General features: G+C 40.9%; 5 protein-coding genes across 5 annotated transcripts in view; all 5 read left to right on the forward strand.

Moving 5' to 3' along the window:
• LOC101770569 (cyclic nucleotide-gated ion channel 1) overlaps positions 1-3659 on the forward strand; it is an 8291-nt gene extending 4632 nt beyond the window's left edge. Inside the window, exons 5-8 of the mRNA XM_004951234.2 lie at positions 190-470; positions 546-657; positions 1618-1854; positions 2650-3659. Of these exons, the coding sequence (XP_004951291.1) occupies positions 190-470; positions 546-657; positions 1618-1854; positions 2650-3348 (1329 nt within the window). The 3' untranslated portion in view covers positions 3349-3659. The remainder of the gene's footprint in view (positions 1-189; positions 471-545; positions 658-1617; positions 1855-2649) is intronic.
• A 127-nt stretch (positions 3660-3786) lies between these two features.
• Positions 3787-5162, forward strand: LOC101770181 (cyclic nucleotide-gated ion channel 1). Its single transcript, XM_022824310.1, has 3 exons — positions 3787-4193; positions 4314-4526; positions 4737-5162. Exons 1-3 carry the CDS (start codon positions 3825-3827, stop codon positions 5031-5033), a joined length of 879 nt encoding a protein of 292 aa, XP_022680045.1. The 5' UTR covers positions 3787-3824; the 3' UTR covers positions 5034-5162.
• A 2029-nt stretch (positions 5163-7191) lies between these two features.
• On the forward strand, positions 7192-7872 carry LOC111257034 (cyclic nucleotide-gated ion channel 1-like). Its single transcript, XM_022826018.1, has one exon. It carries the CDS (start codon positions 7192-7194, stop codon positions 7870-7872), a length of 681 nt encoding a protein of 226 aa, XP_022681753.1.
• A 5613-nt stretch (positions 7873-13485) lies between these two features.
• On the forward strand, positions 13486-19025 carry LOC101771514 (spermine synthase). The gene is made up of 12 exons (XM_004951237.3): positions 13486-13643; positions 14212-14429; positions 14545-14589; positions 15565-15641; positions 15722-15844; positions 16035-16139; positions 16225-16297; positions 16436-16507; positions 16793-16988; positions 18041-18170; positions 18472-18546; positions 18661-19025. The coding sequence occupies exons 2-12, from the start codon at positions 14243-14245 to the stop codon at positions 18736-18738; spliced, it is 1161 nt and encodes a 386-aa protein (XP_004951294.1). The 5' UTR covers positions 13486-13643; positions 14212-14242; the 3' UTR covers positions 18739-19025.
• Positions 19026-20061: 1036 nt separating this feature from the next.
• On the forward strand, positions 20062-22779 carry LOC101771908 (ribosome production factor 2 homolog). The gene is made up of 6 exons (XM_004951238.3): positions 20062-20419; positions 20978-21181; positions 21455-21700; positions 21774-22010; positions 22161-22226; positions 22316-22779. The coding sequence occupies exons 1-6, from the start codon at positions 20348-20350 to the stop codon at positions 22421-22423; spliced, it is 933 nt and encodes a 310-aa protein (XP_004951295.1). The 5' UTR covers positions 20062-20347; the 3' UTR covers positions 22424-22779.
• The last annotated feature ends 842 nt before the right edge of the window (positions 22780-23621 follow it).

The following is a 23621-nucleotide window of genomic DNA, read 5'->3' on the forward strand; positions in this document are numbered from 1 at the left end:
AATACTAGAGGATGTAATGTGATATTTTAGACCATCCAGTTTGTCATCATATAATGAAGTACTCCATTAGATGGCTCACCTCCAAATAACTCCATGAGATGGCTAAACTCCTGATAAAATGCATTTAATTTCCACGACTTTGTTGTCCATGGTGAAGATATTACAAACTGATGCTAGAACTGCTTACAGGGTTTTGGAGCTCTTTGGTACATTCTTTCCATCCAACGAGAAGACTCCTGTTGGAGACAAGCATGTAGCAATCAGATTGGCTGTCATCCTACATTGTTATATTGTGAGAGTAATACATTTGGAAATAATGCTTTCTTACAAAATGCTTGCGCAACAAATAGCAGTGCCAATCCAGATCCGACATTTGGAATATTTCTACCAGCTCTCCAGAATGTTTCAGAATCGAAGAGTTTCTTTGAGAAACTATTCTATTGCTTTTGGTGGGGGCTACAAAATCTAAGGTTTGCTTATATAAAGTTAGCTCCCAGCTTTTTTTTCCATCAATGTGCATTTGTTAATTGGTTCATCTCTTGCAGTTCTCTAGGTCAGAACATGAAAACAAGCACTAATACGTCGGAGAATCTGTTTGCGGTTTTTGTCTCAACATCAGGCTTGGTTCTATTTGCACTACTTATTGGTAACGTGCAGGTACAGAAAAAGTGTTTTGTTATTGATGGCATTTTCTTGTCGTGTATGTGTTGTTGGATTAAGTGTCAGCTAATTAGCTATCAATAAGGTCAACCTATGTGAAGGATGTTTTGGATGTGCAGAATTGTGTGCCCATAATTGTAATCGATTGTGCTAAATTAAGTGTCAGCTATATTGTTGATGACTTGATGTATACTCACTTGATTTTAGTTAAATTGATTGGACATATGTGAAATGAAACTGCCTATGGATTCATTTAAAATCACATTAAGCCAATACCAATTATATAGGAACACTGTGTTTACACGATTCTATGAAGTCAACTGCTCAGTAAATACCTATCCTTGAGAAAAAGGAACTACACTGATGAAAAAACTGGAAATGAAAACCTTTATAAAGGTTATTTTTTAAAAGATAAATCTCTCTTTTATTACCTTCAATATTAACATTTTCCTCAAACAGCTAAATACATATACTGTAGGCCTATTTTTTTTTTTTCTGATGTTGCATCGAGAAGACAAGAAAAGTATCAGCTGTCATTCATGCCCTAGGATATAGGGCCAAGTCCTGTAGCACATCTGCAAGAGTCACTGACCTTATGGTGGACACCACAATCATGTGTGCCTCAAATCAGAACTGATGCTTGTAATGGCTTGGTTGCTTGGATAGATAAAATAGGCTTGCATAAACTTTTAGATCTTTCTTAATGATCTTAAACGATCTTCATTTCAATACAAATAGCAGGCTAAACCAGTCTATTTGCCTTTATATATCATCATCTCTGATTTACCAAACATTTGTCCTGCAGTGTACCATGTCATATTTAAAGACAAAAGCCTCATTATTTCAGTTAGAAGCAGGAATTATTAATTTAATTAATTAGTCACCAACTAGACAGCTAATATGCGTACCATATTATCTTAATTTTCTTTTCTTTTCTTTTTGGTTGGTAAATTACAGACCTATTTACAGTCAGCCTCTGTGCGTATAGAAGAAATGAGAGTGAAAAGGCGTGATACAGAGCAGTGGATGGCACATAGGCTACTTCCTGAAAATCTGAAGGAGCGGATTATGCGCCATGAACAATATAGGTGGCAAGAAACAAGAGGTGTTGATGAAGAGGGCCTACTTACAAATCTTCCCAAGGATCTTCGAAGGGAGATAAAGAGACATCTTTGTTTGTCGCTTCTGATGAAGGTACTAAAACTTTTATCTCATCTTTTCTCTCCGTGTCCAATCGTTTGGTGTATGAAAATAGATACACATACACACTTAATACTCTCAAGCACATTCCGTGAGATAGCATTTATCTACTGTGTCCATACAGATAGCATTGAATATACCCAAAGATTTAGCCCTGGATAGTAGTGCTTGGAAAACAGCTATTCATGTGCCCGAACCCTGATTTGTGGCTCTTGTTGGGTTTCAACTCTAGCCTACCCCAACTTGCTTGGGACTGAAAGGCTATGTTGTTGTTGTTGTCGATACAGACTGGATATTTGACTTATTGCCATGTAGTCTGGCTAACTGTATACAGACTGGATAAGTTATTTAAGTAGTGGGTCTTTTAAGTCACACAAACGAGAGCTCCTGGTTATTGGTTATTTTGCATGCTGAGTATACACAGTTTTAGCAGATGGTGGCTGTGGTTCTGTTCTAGATCAGGTAGGTTCTTATCTGGGATTTAGTGCAACTCTGGCAGCGCCTGAAGTTAGATGTCTTTCTGGTTGGAGTGTATATGTGTCAGCAAGCAGAATGGTTGATGCAATCATATGCCCCCATGTATTATTTGGGATAGGTCTAATGGGTTCTACACCACTCTTGCGGTGTTGCCTCATGGACAAGCAGTATTGTGCTATCATTTGATCATCTTCATCTGTTTGCATTTCCATCTTTAACCTTTTCCTTAATGTATTATTCTTTGATCAACAGATGCTATTCCTTAATGTATTATTAGCATTTCCATCTTTAACCTTTTCCTTCTGTTTGCAGGTTCCAATGTTTGAAAACATGGATGAGCAGCTCTTGGATGCCATGTGTGATCGTCTAAAGCCCATGCTGTACACAGAAGGAAGCTGCATGATTCGTGAAGGTGACCCAGTGAATGAAATGCTCTTCATCATGAGAGGAACACTAGAGAGTACGACAACAAATGGAGGACAGACCGGCTTCTTCAACTCTAATGTTCTGAAAGGTGGTGACTTCTGTGGTGAAGAGCTCCTCACCTGGGCCCTTGACCCCACTCAAGCTTCGAATCTCCCCGGCTCAACTAGGACAGTGAAGACGTTGACTGAAGTTGAAGCTTTTGCTTTGAGGGCTGATGACTTGAAGTTTGTTGCCACCCAATTCAGGAGGCTTCACAGCAAACAGCTCCAACATACCTTCAGATTTTACTCACAGCAGTGGAAAACCTGGGCTGCTTGCTTCATACAGGCAGCGTGGCACAGATACTGCAGAAAGAAGCTTGAAGAGACTTTATATGAGAAGGAGAAGAGGTTGCAAGCAGCAATTGTATGCGACGGCACTACTTCGCTCAGTCTTGGTGCTGCGCTCTACGCTTCACGTTTTGCTGGCAACATGATGCGGATCTTGCGGAGAAATGCCACCCGAAAGGCTCGTTTGCAAGAACGAGTGCCTGCAAGATTGTTACAGAAGCCAGCAGAACCCAACTTTTTCGCTGAAGATCAATGATCTCCTCATCTTTGGGCCACCCTGTAACAAGCAGACATTATTCATGATCCAGCCGGTATAAAATTCGTGTGATTGGATGCTACACAAGTGTACATAGATAGACCAGATGGTCTAAAGCTGTCTGGTCACGTAATTCAATGTGTCTTCGATTCTTTATCAGCACGCTGCATGCAGGATGCATGTATTATAAGCATCCCAGATTTACCTCTTGTGAATTTCAAAAACAAACGACGCTGTAAATGTAACTGATCAATTGTTTGTTAGCTTGGGATGTGCTCGAATGTGACGTGTGAGAGGATGATGTGAACTCATTATTGGGTATCTCCATGTCCGACCAAGCGGACTCTCCAAGCCTTTCAGTTCCGCTTGGCTGTGTCCGCCGCCTCCTTGACCTTCGTAAATGTCCACTTCATTCCACCATCTGCTAACACTACGCATATTCAGCTCCTCGTTCCAACTCCACCTCCTCAGATAGGATGAAGTCCACAGCAAGAGTTCTTGATCCTCAGGGGCCATTCTTGCAGACATGGAACAAGATATTCGTGATATCATGCCTTGTTTCAGTTTCTGTGGACTCTCTGTTCTTCTATGCCCCGGCGGTTGACGGCGACAACAACTGCTTGTATCTGGATGACAAGTTGGACAAGATAGCAAGTATCCTGCGCTCTCTCACGGATATCTTCTATTTACTCCGTATGATATTTCAGTTCAGGACAGGATTTACTGCTTCCTCTTCAAGAGTGTTTGGTCACGGTGTATTGGTTGATGACACGTTTGAAATAGCAAAGCAGTATTTTACAACATATTTTCTGGTTGATTTCTTAGCTGTTCTGCCCCTCCCTCAGGTAATCATTTTTATGCCACTTGCTTAGTTAACCTTCAGCATTGGAGCTATGTACCTGCATCATGCAAACCTTGTAATTCTGATGGTAAGTTTGTAGCTGACATTGATGTTTGATTATCAGGTGTTTGTGCTGTTAGTGCGACCCCATCTCCGAGGTTCTGAGGTTATGACAGAGAAAAATATACTAACCTTGATAGTCATATGCCAATATGTACCTCGACTGATCCGAATAATACCACTCTACATTCAAATCACAAGATCAGCTGGTACAGTTATGGATACAGCATGGCCGGGTGCTGCCTTTAACCTTCTAGTTTATATACTTGCCAGTCATGTAAGTCCTATAATAATTTCTTGATACGTGAATGTAAGTTTTAGATCTTGATCTCTACCCTCTGAAACAAAACATTTTTTTTTCTATTCTTGATGCACACAGGCTAATCTCAAGATAATTTTAATACGATCAATTTGGCACATATTATATTGTGCATTGTCACAATATTAGTTTATTACTGACCGATGCATTGGTTTCGACTTCTTACAGGTCCTTGGAGCTCTTTGGTACATTCTTGCCATTCAACGACAAGACATCTGTTGGAGAGAAGCGTGTAATGGACAAGATGGTTGTGATCTTGCGTCTTTATATTGTGGAAGTTCTGTATATGGAAATAATACTTTCTTACAAGATGCTTGCCCAACAAATGGTGATGCCGATATAGATCCAATCTTTGGAATTTACCTACCAGTTCTCCAGAATGTTTCACAGTCAACGGGTTTCTTCGAAAAATTATTCTACTGCTTTTGGTGGGGGCTACAAAATCTATGGTGTGTTTATAATTGAAATCCTTTTTTTCCTCACCAAAGAACAGTGCCCTGGGGCCTGTATTTATGTGTGGCTATTTCCATTGCAGTTCGTATGGTCAAAACCTGAAAACAAGCACTTACATATGGGAGAATCTGTTTGCTGTATTTGTCTCAACATCAGGTTTAGTTTTATTTGCGCTCCTTATTGGTAATGTGCAGGTATAGTTTTAAGCATTGATGGAAATTTATTATTGTTGTGCTGTTAGATTAAGTGGAGATTTATTAAAAGTGCAAATGAGACAAGGATTTTTCTGGAGGTGCAAATTGTGCATCTGCAGATTTGTAGTATTGCCTTTTTCTAAAAATGTACTCAAATTGATTCAACAAATGTGAAATGAAAACATACCTTCAACAGGAGTCGTTTCCCTTAAAAATTGTAAAGCAAACCTCTCCAGCTTTTACCAGTAATATACAAAGAATTATTTATATCAGTTATCCAAAATGTACCATTATATTTGTCCTGAAAAAAATATTTTCACAATGTCATAGTTTAAAATTTTTGACTACTACTTCGTGGAAAAAGTAATCTCCAAGTTGAACATTTAAGACCGTGTAGCTAGAGGCCACAACATTGTAGATTTAGACAGAGGGAGTACCCCATATACTTGAAGATTTTGTTTGCTAAAATCTATTGGAGTTAGATATTGATGTTCTAGAAGAAATAGTAGTTAGACTAAAAATACTGAAAATGAAAAACACATTTCAAAACCACTAGGCTTCTCAAAAAGATCTGGCCTTTATTGCACCAAACTAATTGACTCATTTGTTGTAGGCCTGTATTTGCATTGGTGTCTAGAAACGATGCTTCTCATAGTACGTAGCCTCAACCTTTGCCATTCAAGTCTTAAACATAGATGCAAGGCCTTTATAAAGAATCTCGTGTCGATATACTGGACATTATCATCATGTTTGTTACCTCTAATCAACTGATGCTGGTACTCACTTGGTTGTTTTCAAAATAGCATGGGCTGAAATCTACTTTGAGATTTTACTTGGAAGAATTTCAAGTGACTTAGCTTTCTTGATACAATTCTCAATTGAACATATATGAAAATCAATCCTCTATATGAATTATGAAACAAAATTTGCCTTTAAAACAATTCCACATGTTTTTTACAACATTGTGTTTTATGTTATATGTAAAGCCATTGTTTAGTATGTAAAAACAGGAACAATAAATTGAATTATATAATCTGTGAAGACTGAAGATGTGTGACTTGACCATATTTTTCCAATTTATTTTTTGGATTATTGCAGACCTATTTACAGTCAGCCTCTGGGCATATAGAAGAAATGAGAGTGAAAAGACGTGACACAGAGCAATGGATGGCACAGAGACTACTTCCTGAGGATATCAAGGAACGAATACTGCGTCATGATCAATATAAATGGCAAGAAACACAAGGGGTTGATGAAGAGGACCTTATTATAAATCTTCCTAAGGATCTCAGGAGAGATGTAAAGCGTCATCTTTGTCTACTACTTCTCATGAGGGTACTTTCCTAGACATTTAGGTCGTATCCATATTCATAAAGAATTGTCATTTGCTTTTTGTCCCACATCTGGAGATATATGGAAAAGGAATACTTGAGACTATATCCCCCCATCTTGATATCTGAACTCTATTATATACTATATGTTAAGCAAATCACAGGTCAGATGGTCAAACAAAATTTGTTGTCTTAAAATTTTCAGTACAATTTGGGTAACATGAATCAAATTGTTCAACAAAGTCTTTATCGCAATGTTCATGCTCTTCTAAATCTGTTTAAATATGCCGTATGTATTTTAGAAAAAAAAATGAAAACTATGCTTTGATTTACTTAGTTGGCCGTATGTAGTTTTCCCTTTTTAAATATACTTACCCTATGAAGTTTTTCTAATCCATTAATAATTAACCCTGTGAAGTTGAATGGCAGCTGTTAGTAACTTTTCAAAGCTTCCATATAAAATACATATATATTCCAATGGAGGTTATTAGATGGATTCTAAGATCTATAATTTTCATACGCAATTCATAGCTACATCTTTCTATCAGTTTTGTTCTTTATTCGATACATATTATCCCTTAATTAATTAATTTAATTAACTAGCACTAATTCCAACTACCTTTTCAGGTTCCAATGTTTGAAAACATGGACGATCAGCTCTTGGACGCCATGTGTGATCGTCTAAAGCCCATGCTGTGCACAGAAGGAAGCTGCATCATTCGCGAAGGCGACCCAGTGAATGAGATGCTCTTCATCATGAGAGGAACACTAGAGAGCATGACAACGAACGGTGGGCGGATGGGCTTCTTCAACTCCAATGTTCTCAAAGGCGGCGACTTCTGCGGCGAAGAGCTCCTCACATGGGCTCTGGATCCCACATCAGGCTCAAACCTTCCCAGCTCAACCAGGACAGTGAAGACGCTGTCGGAAGTCGAAGGTTTCGCCCTGAGGGCTGATCAGTTGAGGTTTGTGGCCACTCAGTACCGGAGGCTCCACAGCAAACAGCTCCGGCACACCTTCAGATTCTACTCCCAGCAATGGAGGACCTGGGCTGCTTGCTTCATACAGGCAGCTTGGCACAGATACTGCAGGAAGAAGATGGAGGATAGTTTGTATGAGAAGGAGAGGAGGTTCCAAGCGGCTATAGTGAGTGATGGCTCAAGTTCTCGCAGTCTTGGCGCAGCACTCTATGCCGCACATTTCGCTTGCAACATGGTGCGAGTGCTACGGAGAAATGCCGCACGAAAGGCCCGTTTGCTGGAAAGAGTGCCTTCAAGGCTGTTGCAGAAGCCAGCAGAACCCAACTTTTTCGCTGAAGAAGAGTGATCTTTTCCATACCCTGTTATTAAACAACGTTCATCAGGCAACCTGTAACCTATGTATCTATGATTGGATGCTGTACACAGACATGGAGACACCAAATGGGCTGAAGCTGTCTGGTTTAAATCATGTAAATCAATGTGTCGGATTGTCATTTCGTTATACATGTTCAGGACATTGACGTGGGCTGTATACAATGCAACGGACGTGGTCAAATGTGAATGGCATGGTACAAAAGTCAAATTTCTCGATCCCAAGCTTCAGACCACATGTGCCATTGGGTAGACAGCTACAGATAGTAGTAATTTTCCAGCTTATATTACTATGGTCTCTTCTAAGATGCCGAAACTTTATGCTTTATAGTTTATTCCTCCAACGCGAGCTTTGAGAAAGATTGTCTGTTTTCCCTTCCCCTCCATGGGAGCATCTCCTTTTAGGGTGCTTCACTTTGGGGGAATAATCTCTTTTTAGATATGCTATCCTGTTGATCACACTTCCCATAATGCTTCCCTTTTTTTTTTTCCAAAGGTGATTGGAGCTAACTTGATGAAGAACATAAAGTTCTTATAATAGAAATAGTACATTTTCGATACCCCTTTGGTTTTCCTTCCAAACAACAAGGACTTCCCTGTTTGAGGAAGTGTAAGAAGTCATTGCCTTCTTTGCCATGAGTCAGATGAAACTGTGAGACTGTAACCACATGGAGTGGAATGCATGCATAAGTTGTAAAGGGATTTCAACATAATACTTGAATTTTTCAAGAACGGGGAAAATTTTCCAGTCTCAAAGTCAGTTTCACTTTCAAAGATGTTTTCTCAATAAAAAAAGCAAAATAGTAGAGAATCAATCCTTACGTCAAGTACATGAATAGATAATAGGAAAGAAAGCAGACCGAAAGGTACATATTCTCTAGAATAAAGAGGCTCTCGCAAAAAAATGTCACTGTTGCTAGGTTGTCTTCTGCATGGTGACGTTGATCGATGGATGAGCTCCTGCTAAAATGAACAGGCTAGCTTTATGAATTCCCGACATGGATTCTTGGGAATAAAGAGGCTTTCTGAATGTTTGACACTTGATTACGCTAGCAAATTGTACTTGACAAAAGTCTAAACCACTACACAATCTCAAGTTCTCAACTAGGTCACTGACTTTCTGTCTCTCCTGTAGAGTTGTTGGTACAGCACGCGGATCACGCACGGGGAGGACTGAGGAGGCACAGAGAACCGATCAGCTTTGCAGTTACTGTACTGCCGCTGCTTGCCTGCTTCTCAATTTGGTGGATTATTGTCACGTGAAGGCTGCCAGACTACCCAGAGGTCTCTGCGATCTTTGCTGAACGTACTTACGTACACTGAAGTGTACACATGCTTCAGGATATTGCTAGGATTGTTATCTTCTTCACAATGATTTCTTTGAAGCATGATATTCCGCAGTTGAGTTATAAGTTTTGCATTATAGCGACTAAATAAGGTTGTGTCGGCGGAAGCTGATCTGGATGATCAGCTTACGCGTCTAAAGATTGGACGCGCAAGATACATAAGGATAATTGGACGCGCAAGATACATTTAAGGATAAAATTATCGTGCACAGGATTAAGGACTTTGTCTTTTTTTTACTTTCAATAGTTTGAGAAAAAAAAATCTAAAATAAATCTATAAAAATATGAGCACATGTGCCGAGTCGAGTACTCGAACGAGGATAGTTAACCATCTTCTAATTCTTGAGGAGCATAAAACAAATGCTCCATTCGTTCTTAAATATATGACTTTGTTGACTTTTTTTTCAATTTTGACAATGACATATATTTAATGAATTAATTAAATAAAGTAAAATGAGTACCATTATATTTATTTTCAAAAAATACTTGTATATTTGTCTAATTGAAAAAAATAGAAAAGATGAGTAGTCAAATGAATAGAAAAAGTCAATACTGTCATGCGTTTAATGATGGAGAAAGTAGTATTTTAACATTCCAATGGGTGCTGGCCCTGGGCGCGTACAATTTCTGCACATGGTCCACAAAGCCATATGTGAATCTAGTATGGTGCATTTTGAAGGGATACCCTTTAGTGTGAGTCCAGTGATTAAGAAGGGAATGAAGTTCAAAAGTCTTGAGGAGCTCAAGTTTTTCTTGGTTGACTACACAGTGAGGTTACATAGGCCTTTCAACGTAGTTCACTCTGACAAGAATCTAAGGTATGACATCATGTGCAAGCAAGGATGCCTTTGGCGTGTATGGTCTTGGCTAATTACAAGCACCGGACAATGGAGAATTTCAAATGTTGTGCAACCGCATAATTGTCGTTCTTCATTGCCGAAGCAAGTGCACGCCTAGTGCATAGCAAAGTACCTTGGGTGGCGTATCCTATGCATTGTCTGTAAAGACAGCGAGACATCGGTGCCCTCCCTCGTGGAGTCCATATTTGCCTTTAGTGGATACCGTGTCAAGTATTCAAAGGCATGGCGGGCGAAGCAACACGCCGTTGCCCTGCTATGGGCGACTGGAAGGAGTCCTATGGCATGGTTCCTAGGGTACTCATAGCTATGGCCTACTACAATCGGGGTTAAATGGTTTACTGACTCATGCGGCATGATGTAGCCTAACAATGGTGTTTTGAAGCACGTGCTCCAAAGGGTATTTTGGTGCTTCCCTCAATGCAGTGTGTCATTTTGACATTGTCGTAATGTGATACTTGTGGACGGTACATTCTTGACCAGGAAGTATAAGAGTACATTACTGATGGTAGTTGCACGAGATCCAGAACAGTAGCTTGTGCCTCTAGCTTTTGCCTTGGTCGAGAGTGAGAACAACGACAGTTGGTCATGGTTCATGAAACTCATTCGGCGACACGTATTTGGACCGTCACGACAAGTATGTATGATTTCAAATAGGCACCATGGGCTCCTAAATTGTGCGAACGACCACATGGATGGGTTTCCACTGCTCGTGCATAGGTGGTGCACGAGACACTTTGCCGCCAACATGTGGCGTCAGCAAAGGAACAAGGACGTGATTGGAAAGTTGAAGACTTTATGCATGGTACATACGGAAACAGAATTTAATAAGATGTTAGAAAATCTAGTGAAGGACTTGAATGTTGACGCAAAAGAATGGTTGAAGGGTGAAATGGAGGATAAGGACAAATGGGTGCAGGCTTTCGACGAGGGAGGGATGCGTTGGGGTATTATGACCACGAACTACTCGGAATCCCTAAATGCTGTTTTCAAAGGCATCTGAAGTAGGCCTGCATCCGGAATTATTGAATACTCCTTCGAAAAATGCAACGCCTACTTTGTGGACAGATGGCAAAAGGCACGTGAACTGTTGAATGAAGGTCATAAGACTGGGAAGGTTGCAGATGAACATATATCAGAGGCTGAGCTTAGGTCCGTTAACCAATTACCAGAACCGTATGGGCCAGAAAGAATGATATATTCTATAAGAGGTTCCGGTACTACTAACGTTGGGGGTGAGAGCTATGGAGGCCAACACTATAGAGTGGATCTCAACGAAGTTTCGTGCACCTGCAACGTTCCTCAATTGTTGCACCTTCCATGTTCACACTTGCAAGGCAAGATCATAATTATGAAAGCCCCTCGTACATGTCATTCTTGTACTCTAGGGAGCACACCATTAGAATTTGGGAATCAAGCTTTGAACCTTACCGTGATCCGTCACAATGGCTGCCATATGAAGGGCTAGAGTATGTCCCAAACCCCAATTTGAAGAGAAACAAAGTAGGTAGGAGGCAGAAGAAGCGTTTGAGAGGTGACATGGACGAGTCGCAAGGGAGGCTTTCAGCAGATTATGGCACTGGCGATTCTGATGTGGACAAGTTGGAAAATCGTTGCTCGAAGTGCCACAAGATCATTAAGAATTGCACATGCCGCAAGAAGGATTCTAAGGGCAAGAAATCTAGGTCAAAAAATAGAAGGTAGCGTTCTTCCAACATGAGGGTAGTCGCGGAGGTCGTATTTTGCATGGTTATCATTATAGCATTTATTGATAGTAAATTTTCATTGTTACTTTACTTATCATGCGCTGAACCTTTTTACTAACGAATGTTGTTTATATTTTTAGGATGGGGCCCCAGGATACCCGCTCCTTGAGGCTGCGTACGACTTGCAGCACCGCGCCCACCTCCTCACCGACCTCCACGAGGTACTACATATTATATGTATGAGTTTCTGTGCGATTTTTATGTATATTCACCCTCCAAGAATAAGAGTTTAATTAGGCATATAAAACCGGTGATAAGATTAAATGGTGCATATAAAAAAACTAACACTGCTTTCTACACATCATACTAACATTCTCCTATTAAATTTACATGGGTCGTTAACGATCATCGAAAGAATGGAAGGAACTTAGGTGGAACCCCTAAGTTAGGACGCATAAGCTTAGCAGCAACTCCACACTTACATATGGGAGGATCCCTCACACACCTACAAGCAGCCTCCTGCTTCTCCTCCTCGGTCATTCTAGCTGGGTTTGATGGAGGAGGAATCCAATGCCTAAACTGATGGTATGGTTTAAGCTCTATGCTATGGGAATAGGCGGATCCTAGGATCATATTTGTCGGGTCCATCTATCCACTGAAAGAAATCACAAGGCGTGGCATGCATTGAATCAAACGTCCACTTGCACATATAGAAGGTTCTTCCGACTGTCTTTGGGTGCCTTGATTGTTTCACCTCAGCTTGCACGCCACATCCACAAAGAGGTACCGGAAGGGCAGGAGGTACGGGAGCATCCGCATTGGACTCGCCCACGTAATGCACGTACCACATACGCCGCTTGTATTCACACCTGGACGACGTCATCTCACCTACAGATCAAGTGACCAAAAATTAATATACAAATAAACTTTAGACACGTAATCCATCAACTTTACCATACCAACTATAGACATCAATTGGACATATTACACAAATAAACCTACCAATGCCATGTACACTACACAATTGCATGAATATCTACCTAAATCGAAGCATGCAACAAGTTCTACACGTCAATATCATGGGTAGAGAGTATAGTGCGTATGAACTAAGCATCACTAACACATAACAACATTGCATTTCATCAAAATTTCAAATCAACAACCTAACCCTAGGTTACCTAAATATCCTCCGATCTACCAAACGGAACAATAAAATAAAGGAAAGAGTTGGGGGAGACCTTCCAAATGAAGCGGTGAACAATTCCAACTAGTTTCCCTAACCGAAATCGCCGGATTTGGAAGGATTGGGGGTAGCGACGGCCGATGGCGAGGGAGTCGGTCGGGCTCGGGGTTACTGGAGGAAGAAGAAAGGAAAGGAAAAGGAGGAGGGAAGCAAGCGCGCCTGTATGCTAGGCGCTGTCGGGCCAGGCAGGCTGGCGCGACAAGCCCACCACGTTAGCGCCGTGCTGGCCTAGCCTCCCACGCCACGCCACGATGGACCCTCTGTCGCACCAGTGCATGTGGCGCGACAGAGGTTTCCTGCCGCGCCATGAGCGCTGGCGCTTTCAAAAGGATCACCCATGCAAATTAAGTTGGGCCGAGTTTTTTAAAATATATTTAAAAAAAAAGTTAAAAATAAAAAAATACACCAGCATAACGGAGCACAGATTCCTAGAGGAGGAAAGAGGAAAGCGAGGGCCTAGGGGATTGCAGAGAATCCACCCCCACCACCCCCGGCGCGCCGCCCTCCGCTCCTCCTGCTCCCTCTATTTCTTTCGCCCCCCGCGACGCCGCCTCTCTCCTTACCCCCGCCCCGCCTCGCCATTCGCGCCCCAGGTAAGGAGCCCCCTTCCCCTGCCGTAGCATCTCTGCCCCCGCGACCTGGCCACGGCCCTGCTCCGGTGAGTCCGCCCGCGCTCCCGTTCAGCCGCGCCGGCCGCCGTCCTGCTCGGTCGAGTCCGCCCGCGTCCCGTTCAGCCGCGCCGGCCGCTGCCCCGTACCCCGCACCGCCCGTGTTCACTTGTTCTTCCAGTAGGGGAGGCGGCGGCGGAGGTTTCTTGAGGTTTTGCGGCGGCGATTAGAAAAAAGGCCTCTCCTTTCAAATTCCTGTTATTTTAGTTCCAGAAATTAGCCTTTAGGATTATTATCAACTGGCTGATTAATCCTTGTTCTAGTCACGTCCTTGTTGCCAACGATAGCTTGTTGTGGGGGGTGGGTTGGCGAGCATGCCGTTGTTGCCCTTGTCCCCAACCATCTGTCATCCACCCTCGTGGTCCACGTTCGCTGTGGATATAGCCTGCCACCTATTAACCATCTCGTGCTACCGCCGCCGAAGTTGCTCATTAATATTGTGCTTGCCATTGGTTGCTGCTTAGCCCGGCTGATGTTGCTTTGATTGGTCCAGAGGCTGGGAACTCCAAAGAGGAACAGGGTCTATGGAGGGTGGAGGCGCCGGAAATGGTTTGACTGGGACAGCGCAGACAAAGGGGAGTGGGGGTGATGGCTCCGCCAAGCCGCTGCCCCCTTGCTGTGTCAAGGCCAGGGCCGCAGCGCCCGAGTCTGAGGCCAAGTGCCATGCTACGGTGGTGTCGGGCTGGTTCACCGAACCTCGATCGCGCTGCGGTATGTCCAGGCTGTGCTTCACATCCTTGATCATCTCACTTCTTGATAGATCGTCTACAACCATCATTCTCCAATGTCCACTTCTTTTATATGACCCTGATTGCTCCCCGTGCAGGTAAAGCAAGCAAAGTTCAGTACTACAATAACCCGATGTGGCCAGGTACTTGTCCCGCCAAAGCCTATATATCAATTTTTTGTTTACCCTAATTAATTAATCTCTAACAATTGTCTACAAAAGTAATTTTAATACAAAGTGTTCAAAAGTTAAATTGTTTCTTTGTAAAATGATTTTCTGATAGATATATAGTTATTCGCTGGACAACTGCATGCCTGTGTTTATTTATGTTAGAGAAGGTTGTATTTCCCAATTCCTGCAACTGTTTTCTTCTTCCAAGTGAATGGTTTTTTTTTAAATTTTTGGAAGATAATTCTAGCAGTTGATAAAAGTTCACATGCAACCACCCAAGCTTTTGTTCAAAGAGTGGTTTTGAATATTTCTAAGATGATATCTTTATTATTACAAGTATAATACAATTCTTACGCATTTGTTGGAGAAGGTTGATTTAGCATTGTGCATGCTATCAGAGTTAGGAATTTTGTATTCCTATTTATTTTGTTGTACCGATGTTCTCATGGTAGAAAGACCTTGCATCAGCTGGTAAGACATAACATAAGAGTGCATATGCAGCTGAGTGATGCTTTGTCGCTTTTCTTATTTGACAATGGTAGTGTGCTTAGTACTATCATTTCCACAAGAAAGGCAATGTTCTTCAGCCGAGTGATGCTTTGTCGCTTTTCTTATTTGACAATGGCAGTGTGCTTACTACTATCATTTCCACAAGAAAGGCAATGTTCTTCTTGGTTCATTTCCTGACCTCTGTAATGTCTTCAATTTATTTTCCAAAACGATCATCAGTGCGTTGGTTATACTCCCCAGCGTGCGTTATTTGTCCTTAAGTGTGTTGTTTTTTCCTTGTACAAATACCATTGTTTGACACTCTATAATATGCTCTTTTAGCATTGAACCAAATTTCCAGTTGTGTTCATTGCTGTACTTCTCTGCCATTTGCCGTTTTTCCCTAGAATGAAACAATAATACTTCTCGTATCTCTTGTGATTTTATTTTCATATATAGGAGAGGCCCATTCCTTGAAAGTGGAGAAGATCTTGTACCAGGGGAAGTCACCATACCAAGAAGTCTTAGTTTTCGAGGTTCTCATCGTCTATTCGTACCAGAAATAAAAACTTTATGTGGCTTCTATTGTGTATAACCTGTTAGTTTTTGTGTGCAGTCGACAACCTATGGGAAAGTCCTTGTGCTTGATGGCATTGTTCAGTTGACTGATAAGGATGAATGTGCGTACCAGGAAATGATTACTCACCTCCCACTTTGTTCAATTCCATCCCCTAAAAAAGTATATCTCCTGATCCCTGTTTTTCCTCAATATTGTGAAATTGTTAATAATGCTGTATCGCTACTAACAGAAATTGAACAGAAAGATATTATGCAGCTCTATGTCAGCACATGGAATATTTCTTTTTATTTGCATTTGAATGGATACTGTAGCATGACAGTGACTTATTCTCTTAGGAATTACTTTGCAGGTTTTGGTTATTGGTGGTGGTGATGGAGGTGTGCTCCGAGAGATTTCCAGACATAGTTCTGTGGAGTCAATTGACATATGTGAAATCGATCAGCTGGTTATTGATGTAAAGTTCTCCTTTGATTCTTTGACCTTCGCTTCGAGTTGTAATCGCTATCTATACCTTGCTGATATACATCTTAACTTTTTAGGTTTGCAAAGATTTCTTCCCACATTTGTCTGTTGGATTTGAAGATCCTCGTGTTCAACTTCATGTTGGTGATGGTATGTCGATAATCCCATGAGACGACTACATTACTTGTTCATATCTTCCTAAATTCCCTATTTGCAGCGTGTAGGTAAAATCATTTCAGTTTGTGATTTGTAATTTCATAATAGAATGCCTTTTTTTCCTACTTTCAGCTGTGGAGTTCTTGAGAAATGCGCCTGAAGGTACATATGACGCTATCATTGTTGATTCGTCAGACCCAATAGGTGAGTTAATGCTGCTATTCATCGTCTTTCTTGAACACAGTGCCATGGATAGCCTTAGTGATGTCTTTGTTACTGTATATCTGTTCTGTGCATTTTTGGTTTTGTTACTTCCTATTATATCGTTCATGTGCTCCATGCTTCTTTATTTCTTGGTTGCTGCATCCCTAGCTATTCTGTATTAATGATGAATAATGTGTTCCGATTTTACTTGTAAATGGAACTTTGTCCTATCAAATTCTCAGTCAAATATTACTGTTCTTATTATGCTACTTTTGGCATTTACAGGGCCTGCTCAGGAACTTGTGGAGAAGCCTTTTTTTGATACAATTGCTAGAGCCTTGAGGCCTGGTGGAGTTCTTTGTAATCAAGCTGAGAGTATGTGGTTGCATACACATTTGATTCAGGATATGCTTTCAATTTGCCATGAGACTTTCAAGGGTTCTGTGCACTATGCATGGACTAGTGTCCCAACATACCCGAGGTTCAAACTCTATTATCTATTATTCGTACCTTGATCCTTTTTTACAGTTTAACTGTATTTAAAACTAATTTAGGCATTTACTGTTGAACTTTACCATCTAATACTGATCTTTTTTGTATAGTTCTTATTCGTAAATGAATGAAATAGATAGGGCTAGCTATTGTTAAAATTATTAACTTAAAGTAGCATTTATTGGTGTTTTTTTTGTCTTTCTTTGCTCCTTTTTTTCTTGTAAAAATGAAGATTATATGGGCTTAGCAGTGCAAGCTTCAAGATCTGTCTTGTGTTTTGCTGAGCTGAATGGATGCATGTTTGAGGGACTTGAACTTATAAGGGTTTTATGAACATTTCTTGTTTTTATCCCTTTCTGACATGAGCTTGGTGACTTATGTGGTGCCTGGGGTAGGCATAAGAACAAGTTTTGTTTTCTGCTACTTTTTTATCTGTCCCAAGAAGATGGTACTGCGATCCTCATTAGTGTCGATATTGTTGACAGTGAACTGGTGCCAGCGCTGGTTCATTTGGCAATCATAGGTTATTTGGGGCTTAGCTCAACTCATGCAAGGAACCAGTTGTAGCCAGACAGAGCATTAGTGAGCAAATATTCCCAATGTTGTCTATATATTTTGCATAATCAAGTCATGCTAGCTGATCAATGCAAACTATGTTGACCTCATATTATTGAAGCTACAAATGGTTTCTAGTTTATCTTCTTGATGCAGTCATTTTGGATAAGCCTTAGTAGACTTACGAAGAAGGGAAATAATCACACGACACTCATCCTGTACTTCACATTGTGCATAAAAGAGAGATAATATTATGCAAAAGGGAACATGCACATTAAGCTTCATCGAATGGAAATTTGGAATTACAGAGTAAATACTATTTTGTTTCGAAGGACACCATATAACTATGCATGCAACCTTGAAGTAATCAACTGGTAGTCAATGATGGAGATGGTGACATAAATGTTCCAGGCTTTGCATCTCTAGAGTGTTAATTGTTTCTCTGTTTCAAACTTCCTTTTCTTACGGAACATTTGAATTTTGCAGTGGAGTGATTGGATTTTTGCTATGTGCCAAAGAAGGTCCACCGGTCAACTTCCTGACTCCTATAAATCCAATTGAAAAACTGGAAGGGGCTACAGAAGCTGGAAGGGAGATCAGATTTTATAATTCAGAGGTCAGTTTTGTTTTATCAGTTACACAGAATTTCTTGTGCCAATATATATGATTCGACCTGTACAGACTTTTTGTCCTAGTATGTGGGATTTAGTCTGAACTATGATAATTATTAAAATCTAATTTGTGTTAATTTACCCTTCTGTGCTATGATGAAGTCTGTTATTTGTAATACAGGAATGTTTGTATACCTACTGTTCCTGGCTTTTGCTCACTTCATTTGACTCCATTCATCCGTAACCCTGATGTTAGATCGCTTCCATTAGGATTCGTTTGCCCTGATTAATTTTGTTATTGAACAGATGCATAGGGCAGCATTTGTTCTTCCAACCTTTGTGAAGAAAGAGCTAGAAGCATATTGCGCTTCCACTGAAAGAGTAAGTTTTTACAATTCAGGACTAGTGATTACTTTATATCTGGTGCGTTTTCACAGTTCAATAATATTTTTGAATGCAAACTCATATGGAGAGAATTTGTGCACCATTTTACAGGAACAGCCAGAGGAAACAGCTGCAACAGCACCAAAGATAAGTGTTGCTTCCAAGAGTGAAATTCTTACTGCATCCTAGACTAAGGCTAGCTTACCTGTTCCTTCCCGGCGCTCTTGGTTATCGCCAGTGGATACCAAGTCATGTACCATCGGCATGGAGGTGTCGGCTCCATTGCGATTAGACGTGTAATGAGGCATCTGTTAATAATTCATGCTCTGAACTATGAGATGAGATTAGCATATGTTCTAAAACGAAAAGGCGAGCTCACAGAGCAATGTATGATAATGAGTGATGAGCATTTCAAATTGCATTTATCTTTTTCTTCTTGGCGAGCGGTGTGTTGGTGGCCATTTCTCACCACTAGAGTGAGGTGTGCATTGCAGCTTGCAGTAAAGAAAATGATTGGCTTGGATACCCCTCCGTCCTAAAATATTATTCGTTTTGACTTTTTTAGATACATAATTTTTGCTATATACTCCCTCCGTTTCAAATTGTAAGTCATTCTAAGAATCTTGGAGAGTCAAAGCATCTCAAGTTTGATCAAAATTATAGAGAAAAATATAAAGATTTATGACATCAAATATATATACTATGAAAATATAATTGATAAAGAATCTAATGATTCTTAGTTGACGTCATAAATATTATTATATTATTATATAAATTTGGTTAAATTTAAGATATTTTGACTCTCCAAGATTCTTGGAATGACTTACAATTTGGAACGGAGGGGGTATCTAGATATATCTATATTTATGATATTGGAACGGAGGGAGTATCTAGATATATCTATATTTATGTGCATATCAAAAGTTATGTACTTAGAGCTGAAAAATCAAAACTGAAAAATTAAAATAAATAGTAATTTGGAACGAATGGAGTAGTATTTATTATGCGATTGTGATAACCTGCTGCCATTTTGTTACAACTCGAGCGTTTTTGTCAACAGTGTTCGTGTTGCACTCGAGCCTCCTTGTTAACCGTGTCCTTATTGCCATCGTATCTTTTTTTAGAAAAAAAAAATTATTGCCATCGTGCCTTGTAGCATTATTATTTTTTTAAAAAAAATGTATCGGAAATCTGCTCACGTTTTTTGGCAATTGTTTGCACGTATTCTTATTAACCATAATTAGTATTGCTGAAATGTATATATTTTTGAACTGGAACACTTTAAATTCAAAACGGGACGAGCAAGCTTTACTGCTACCTTCCCGCTGCTGCCCTATTGTTACTTCTCTACTTATTAGCGGAACATTTTTTCCCTACATGTGATGTTAATTTGTCTGTTGGAGCAATATTTTTATACAGTAACAAAAAAATTACCAGTATTGAATTTAGAAGAAAAAATAATGAAAAAGTAAGAGGAGGTGGTGGAAACTCCATCTGGATCTGGAATTCTAGATGCAGTATAGTAGTAGCACCAAAATCTCCATCTTTGTTGATGCTACCACCACTTTAAAAAAAAAAAGAAATTAAACACTGTAGCTTGTGGTTTGTGATGCATAAGTGGAAACAAGCCCATTCAAACTAGCTGGCCAGACAAAGCCCCTACCGGCCCATTACACAAGTGGAGATGGAGAAGAAAGGAGGCAAGGCGAGGCTTCTTTAGGGCTCTGGCCTCCCGAACGCTGCGCCGCCTCCTCTCCCCCCTTCAGCTTCTTCTCCGCGGCGGCCGAGGGAGACGAAGATGGTTGCGGCGATCAGGGTACCCAAGACCCAGCGCGCCAGGCGGGAGCTCCTCAAGCACGCGCCCAAGCTCGTAAGTCCCTCCCTCCCCCCTCCTTCCAAAACCTCGTCGCGCCGTCAAGCACAATCCATGGCTATGGCTTTCACGGGCTTCGTTTCGTGCTGAGGACGCGTCTCGATCTTCCGCTTTGGCAATTTACACTCGCATGGCGATATGAATGAAATATCACGTCATGTTTGTAGCGTTGTACATAGGTTACATGGGTGATTCCTGTTTGCCTTGAAAAATGCTCTGTTGCTACTGGATGTAAGGTACCGCGACGATTGTCAGTCCTGTCTTCTGTTCATATCCTGTGTTACCTTCCTTCCCCGTTGCTACAGTCTTTAGCAACTCTAGCAGTGGGTTGAGTATTTGGAAAAAAAAAAGGTGTGAGCTTTCGACAGAGTGTGCAATACACTGTGCTCCATGTTGAAAATTGTGTAGAATTCTTGGTGTGTGCTTACATAGTCTAGGTATATGTTCTGCATATTGTGAACCCTTTATGACAATCAAATCTGAAAATGGAAGTATCATACTTGTTTCTTTGTGGCTGAAGCTCACATCTGGCTTGTGCTCTGATGATTTTGCCAGGTTGAAACTGGCAAGAAGACACTTATCCTCCATGGTACAAAGACTAGTGCAGTGTTGAACTCTGTGCTGTCAGATATCTACCACCTGAAGCGTGATAATGCTGTGAAGTACACCAAGAAGAATGACAACATTAGGCCGTTTGAAAGTGGTGGAGAATCTTCTCTGGAGTTTTTCTCCCTCAAGACAGACTGCAGCCTTATAGTGGTGAGTGAGATCATCAGCTTGTTTTATTGTTTCTCAGTTGGGTGCTTGGTGGGAAGATAATTGTTTCCCGTGCAAGTAGGATGTGTTATTGAGCTGTATCATTGATTTCTGACAACTCTGGTAAACCTGTCAGGAAAACATTTTCTATTTCTGTTCTAAACTTTTAAAGCTCAAGTCCTCTGCCCTCTTATCTTAAACTTGTTGATTTGCTGAACTGTCTTATGATTAGCCCCATCCATGGTTTTCAACTGTACTCTTTTACTTCTGCTGCAGTATGGTTCTCATTCAAAGAAGAGGCCCAACAATTTGATTTTGGGAAGGACATATGACCACCACATATATGACCTTGTTGAAGTAGGTGTTGAGAACTACAAATCGATGGAATCTTACGTTTATGATAAGAAGCTCGCACCAAAACTTGGATCGAAGCCTTTCTTTGCCTTCATAGGGGAACATTTTGAGAGTGCCGAAGAGCTCAAGCATTTGAAAGAAGTGCTGCTTGATCTTTTCAGAGGAGAGGTGTGCCATTTTTGTAAATACAATACAGAGATAATCTCTTGAGCTTCATAATAAATGTTTCTCCTGAATGCAGGTTGTAGAGAATCTAAACCTTGCTGGTGTAGATCGGATCTATGTGTGCACAGCAACCTCTCCTACTACTGTCTACATGATGCACTGTGCTCTGTGTCTAAAAAGGTCAGGCACATCTATTCCTAGAATGGAGTTAGTTGAAGTTGGGCCTTCGATGGATCTGGTTGTAAGGAGACATAGGCTTCCAGTTGAAAGTTTGAAGAAAGAAGCTATGAAGACTGCTGACCATGCTAAGAAGGTAAATCTGATGGAACTGTCTGTCTTTTATTCTAAGGATTATTGTTGCCCTCTTTTGCTAATTTCAGTCCCATAGCCTACCCCTTGTCTTTCTCGCTAAAATCTCCCTTAGTCACTTTGGTATTCACAACTACCATGAACCTCCTTGCAGGTGAAGAATGTCACCAAGGATCCAGTGCAGGGCAGGCTGGGCAAGGTCTACATGCCAGACCAGCAGGTTTGTACTGATTTTGTTTTTGGAACAATCATACAGGTCAAGATTACTTTTGGAATGTTAACCTGATTAATGGTTTTGACTGAATTCAGGTTGGAAAGTTGGCCTTATCGAACGACATAAAGGGACTGAAGAGGGAGCGCCGTGAGGCCAAGAAAAACAAGGAGCACTCAAAGAAGCAAAAGGTCAACCCTGAGTAAAGAGTGCTTGTTGATTTATTTTTGTCTTTGGATATGGTCAGATCAAGGGCTTTTGCTTGTAATTGCTCCCAGTTGTCTGTGTTAGCCAAGTGGAAGCCACTTGCTGTTAGAATTGATACAGTCAGATCAAGGGCTTTGCTTGTAACTGTTCCCAGTTGTTGTGTTAGGCGAAGCGGAAGCAACTTGCTGTTAGATTGGTGGAAAGTAGTTTAGTGCCATCTTCTTAGGCTAAGAACCTTTGTGGTGGCTTTCACAAGAATATTGTGTACCGCGCCACCACCTCATCTGTCGGACAGAAGTGTGGAAATTTTGAGCAGTGATAGTATTTTACAATTATTCTATGCTTTTGGTCAAAATATTTTGAGCAGCTGATGCCCATGTCTCTAATAATCGACGAGTTTTTTTCATCCAGAAAATGAATGCTATCTCTATCCATGTGGTTACGAATATTGAGGCTGTCACCAATGTGCCTTTGCTATCGAGTCTTAGTGCGATGCAAAATTTTCTGCATCTAGAGTTATCGTATCAGCATGTTCGCGATTCTGAATGGCCGTACTCAGACTTGGATTTTGGCTTGGATCAACCTGAGGAAGTGAGGAAATATAGTGCCTGTTTATTGGATAACCTGCTGTCAATTTGTCACCACCTACCCGCAAAAAAAATAAATTGTCACCACCGGAGCCTTTTGTTGTGTGTCGCAGTTGCCGTGTCTCATCAGTCGTCACTGGATGGCTGAAGATTCTAGTTGTGAACGGCTTTGATGAATATATTCTTCGACGGAGGAACTGATGCAAAAATCACGAAAGTCAGAACATTACCCTTAGGTCCAGGGAAGCCCAAAGCCTTCGCCTAGGCCCCCACGGGCCACTACCAAACTTGGAATGGGCAGGCCAGAGAAGGCACACCACAGTCCCAGGCCCTGAGAGCCCACCAAAAACATCCTCACCACCTAGATGTAGAGCTCCTCAAATCCATTCCGTTTAACTACTCAGTTGTAGTTTTTAACCTCAAATCGTGTCGTGAAATTACGCGTAGATAAAGTTTGATTGGTATCTTCTCTCCTCCTGACACTTGACAGAAGTAGAAGGGGATATATTCCACCCTTCTTCAGCTCTTCTTTTTTTCTGTTTACCCATAGCGATCAGAAAACCCTTTCTATTTCTACGTGAAAACTTAGACGGCAATATAAGGTACCTAC

The sequence above is a fragment of the Setaria italica genome, chromosome I, assembly GCF_000263155.2.
Source record: "Setaria italica strain Yugu1 chromosome I, Setaria_italica_v2.0, whole genome shotgun sequence".
Classification (NCBI taxonomy): domain Eukaryota; kingdom Viridiplantae; phylum Streptophyta; class Magnoliopsida; order Poales; family Poaceae; genus Setaria; species Setaria italica.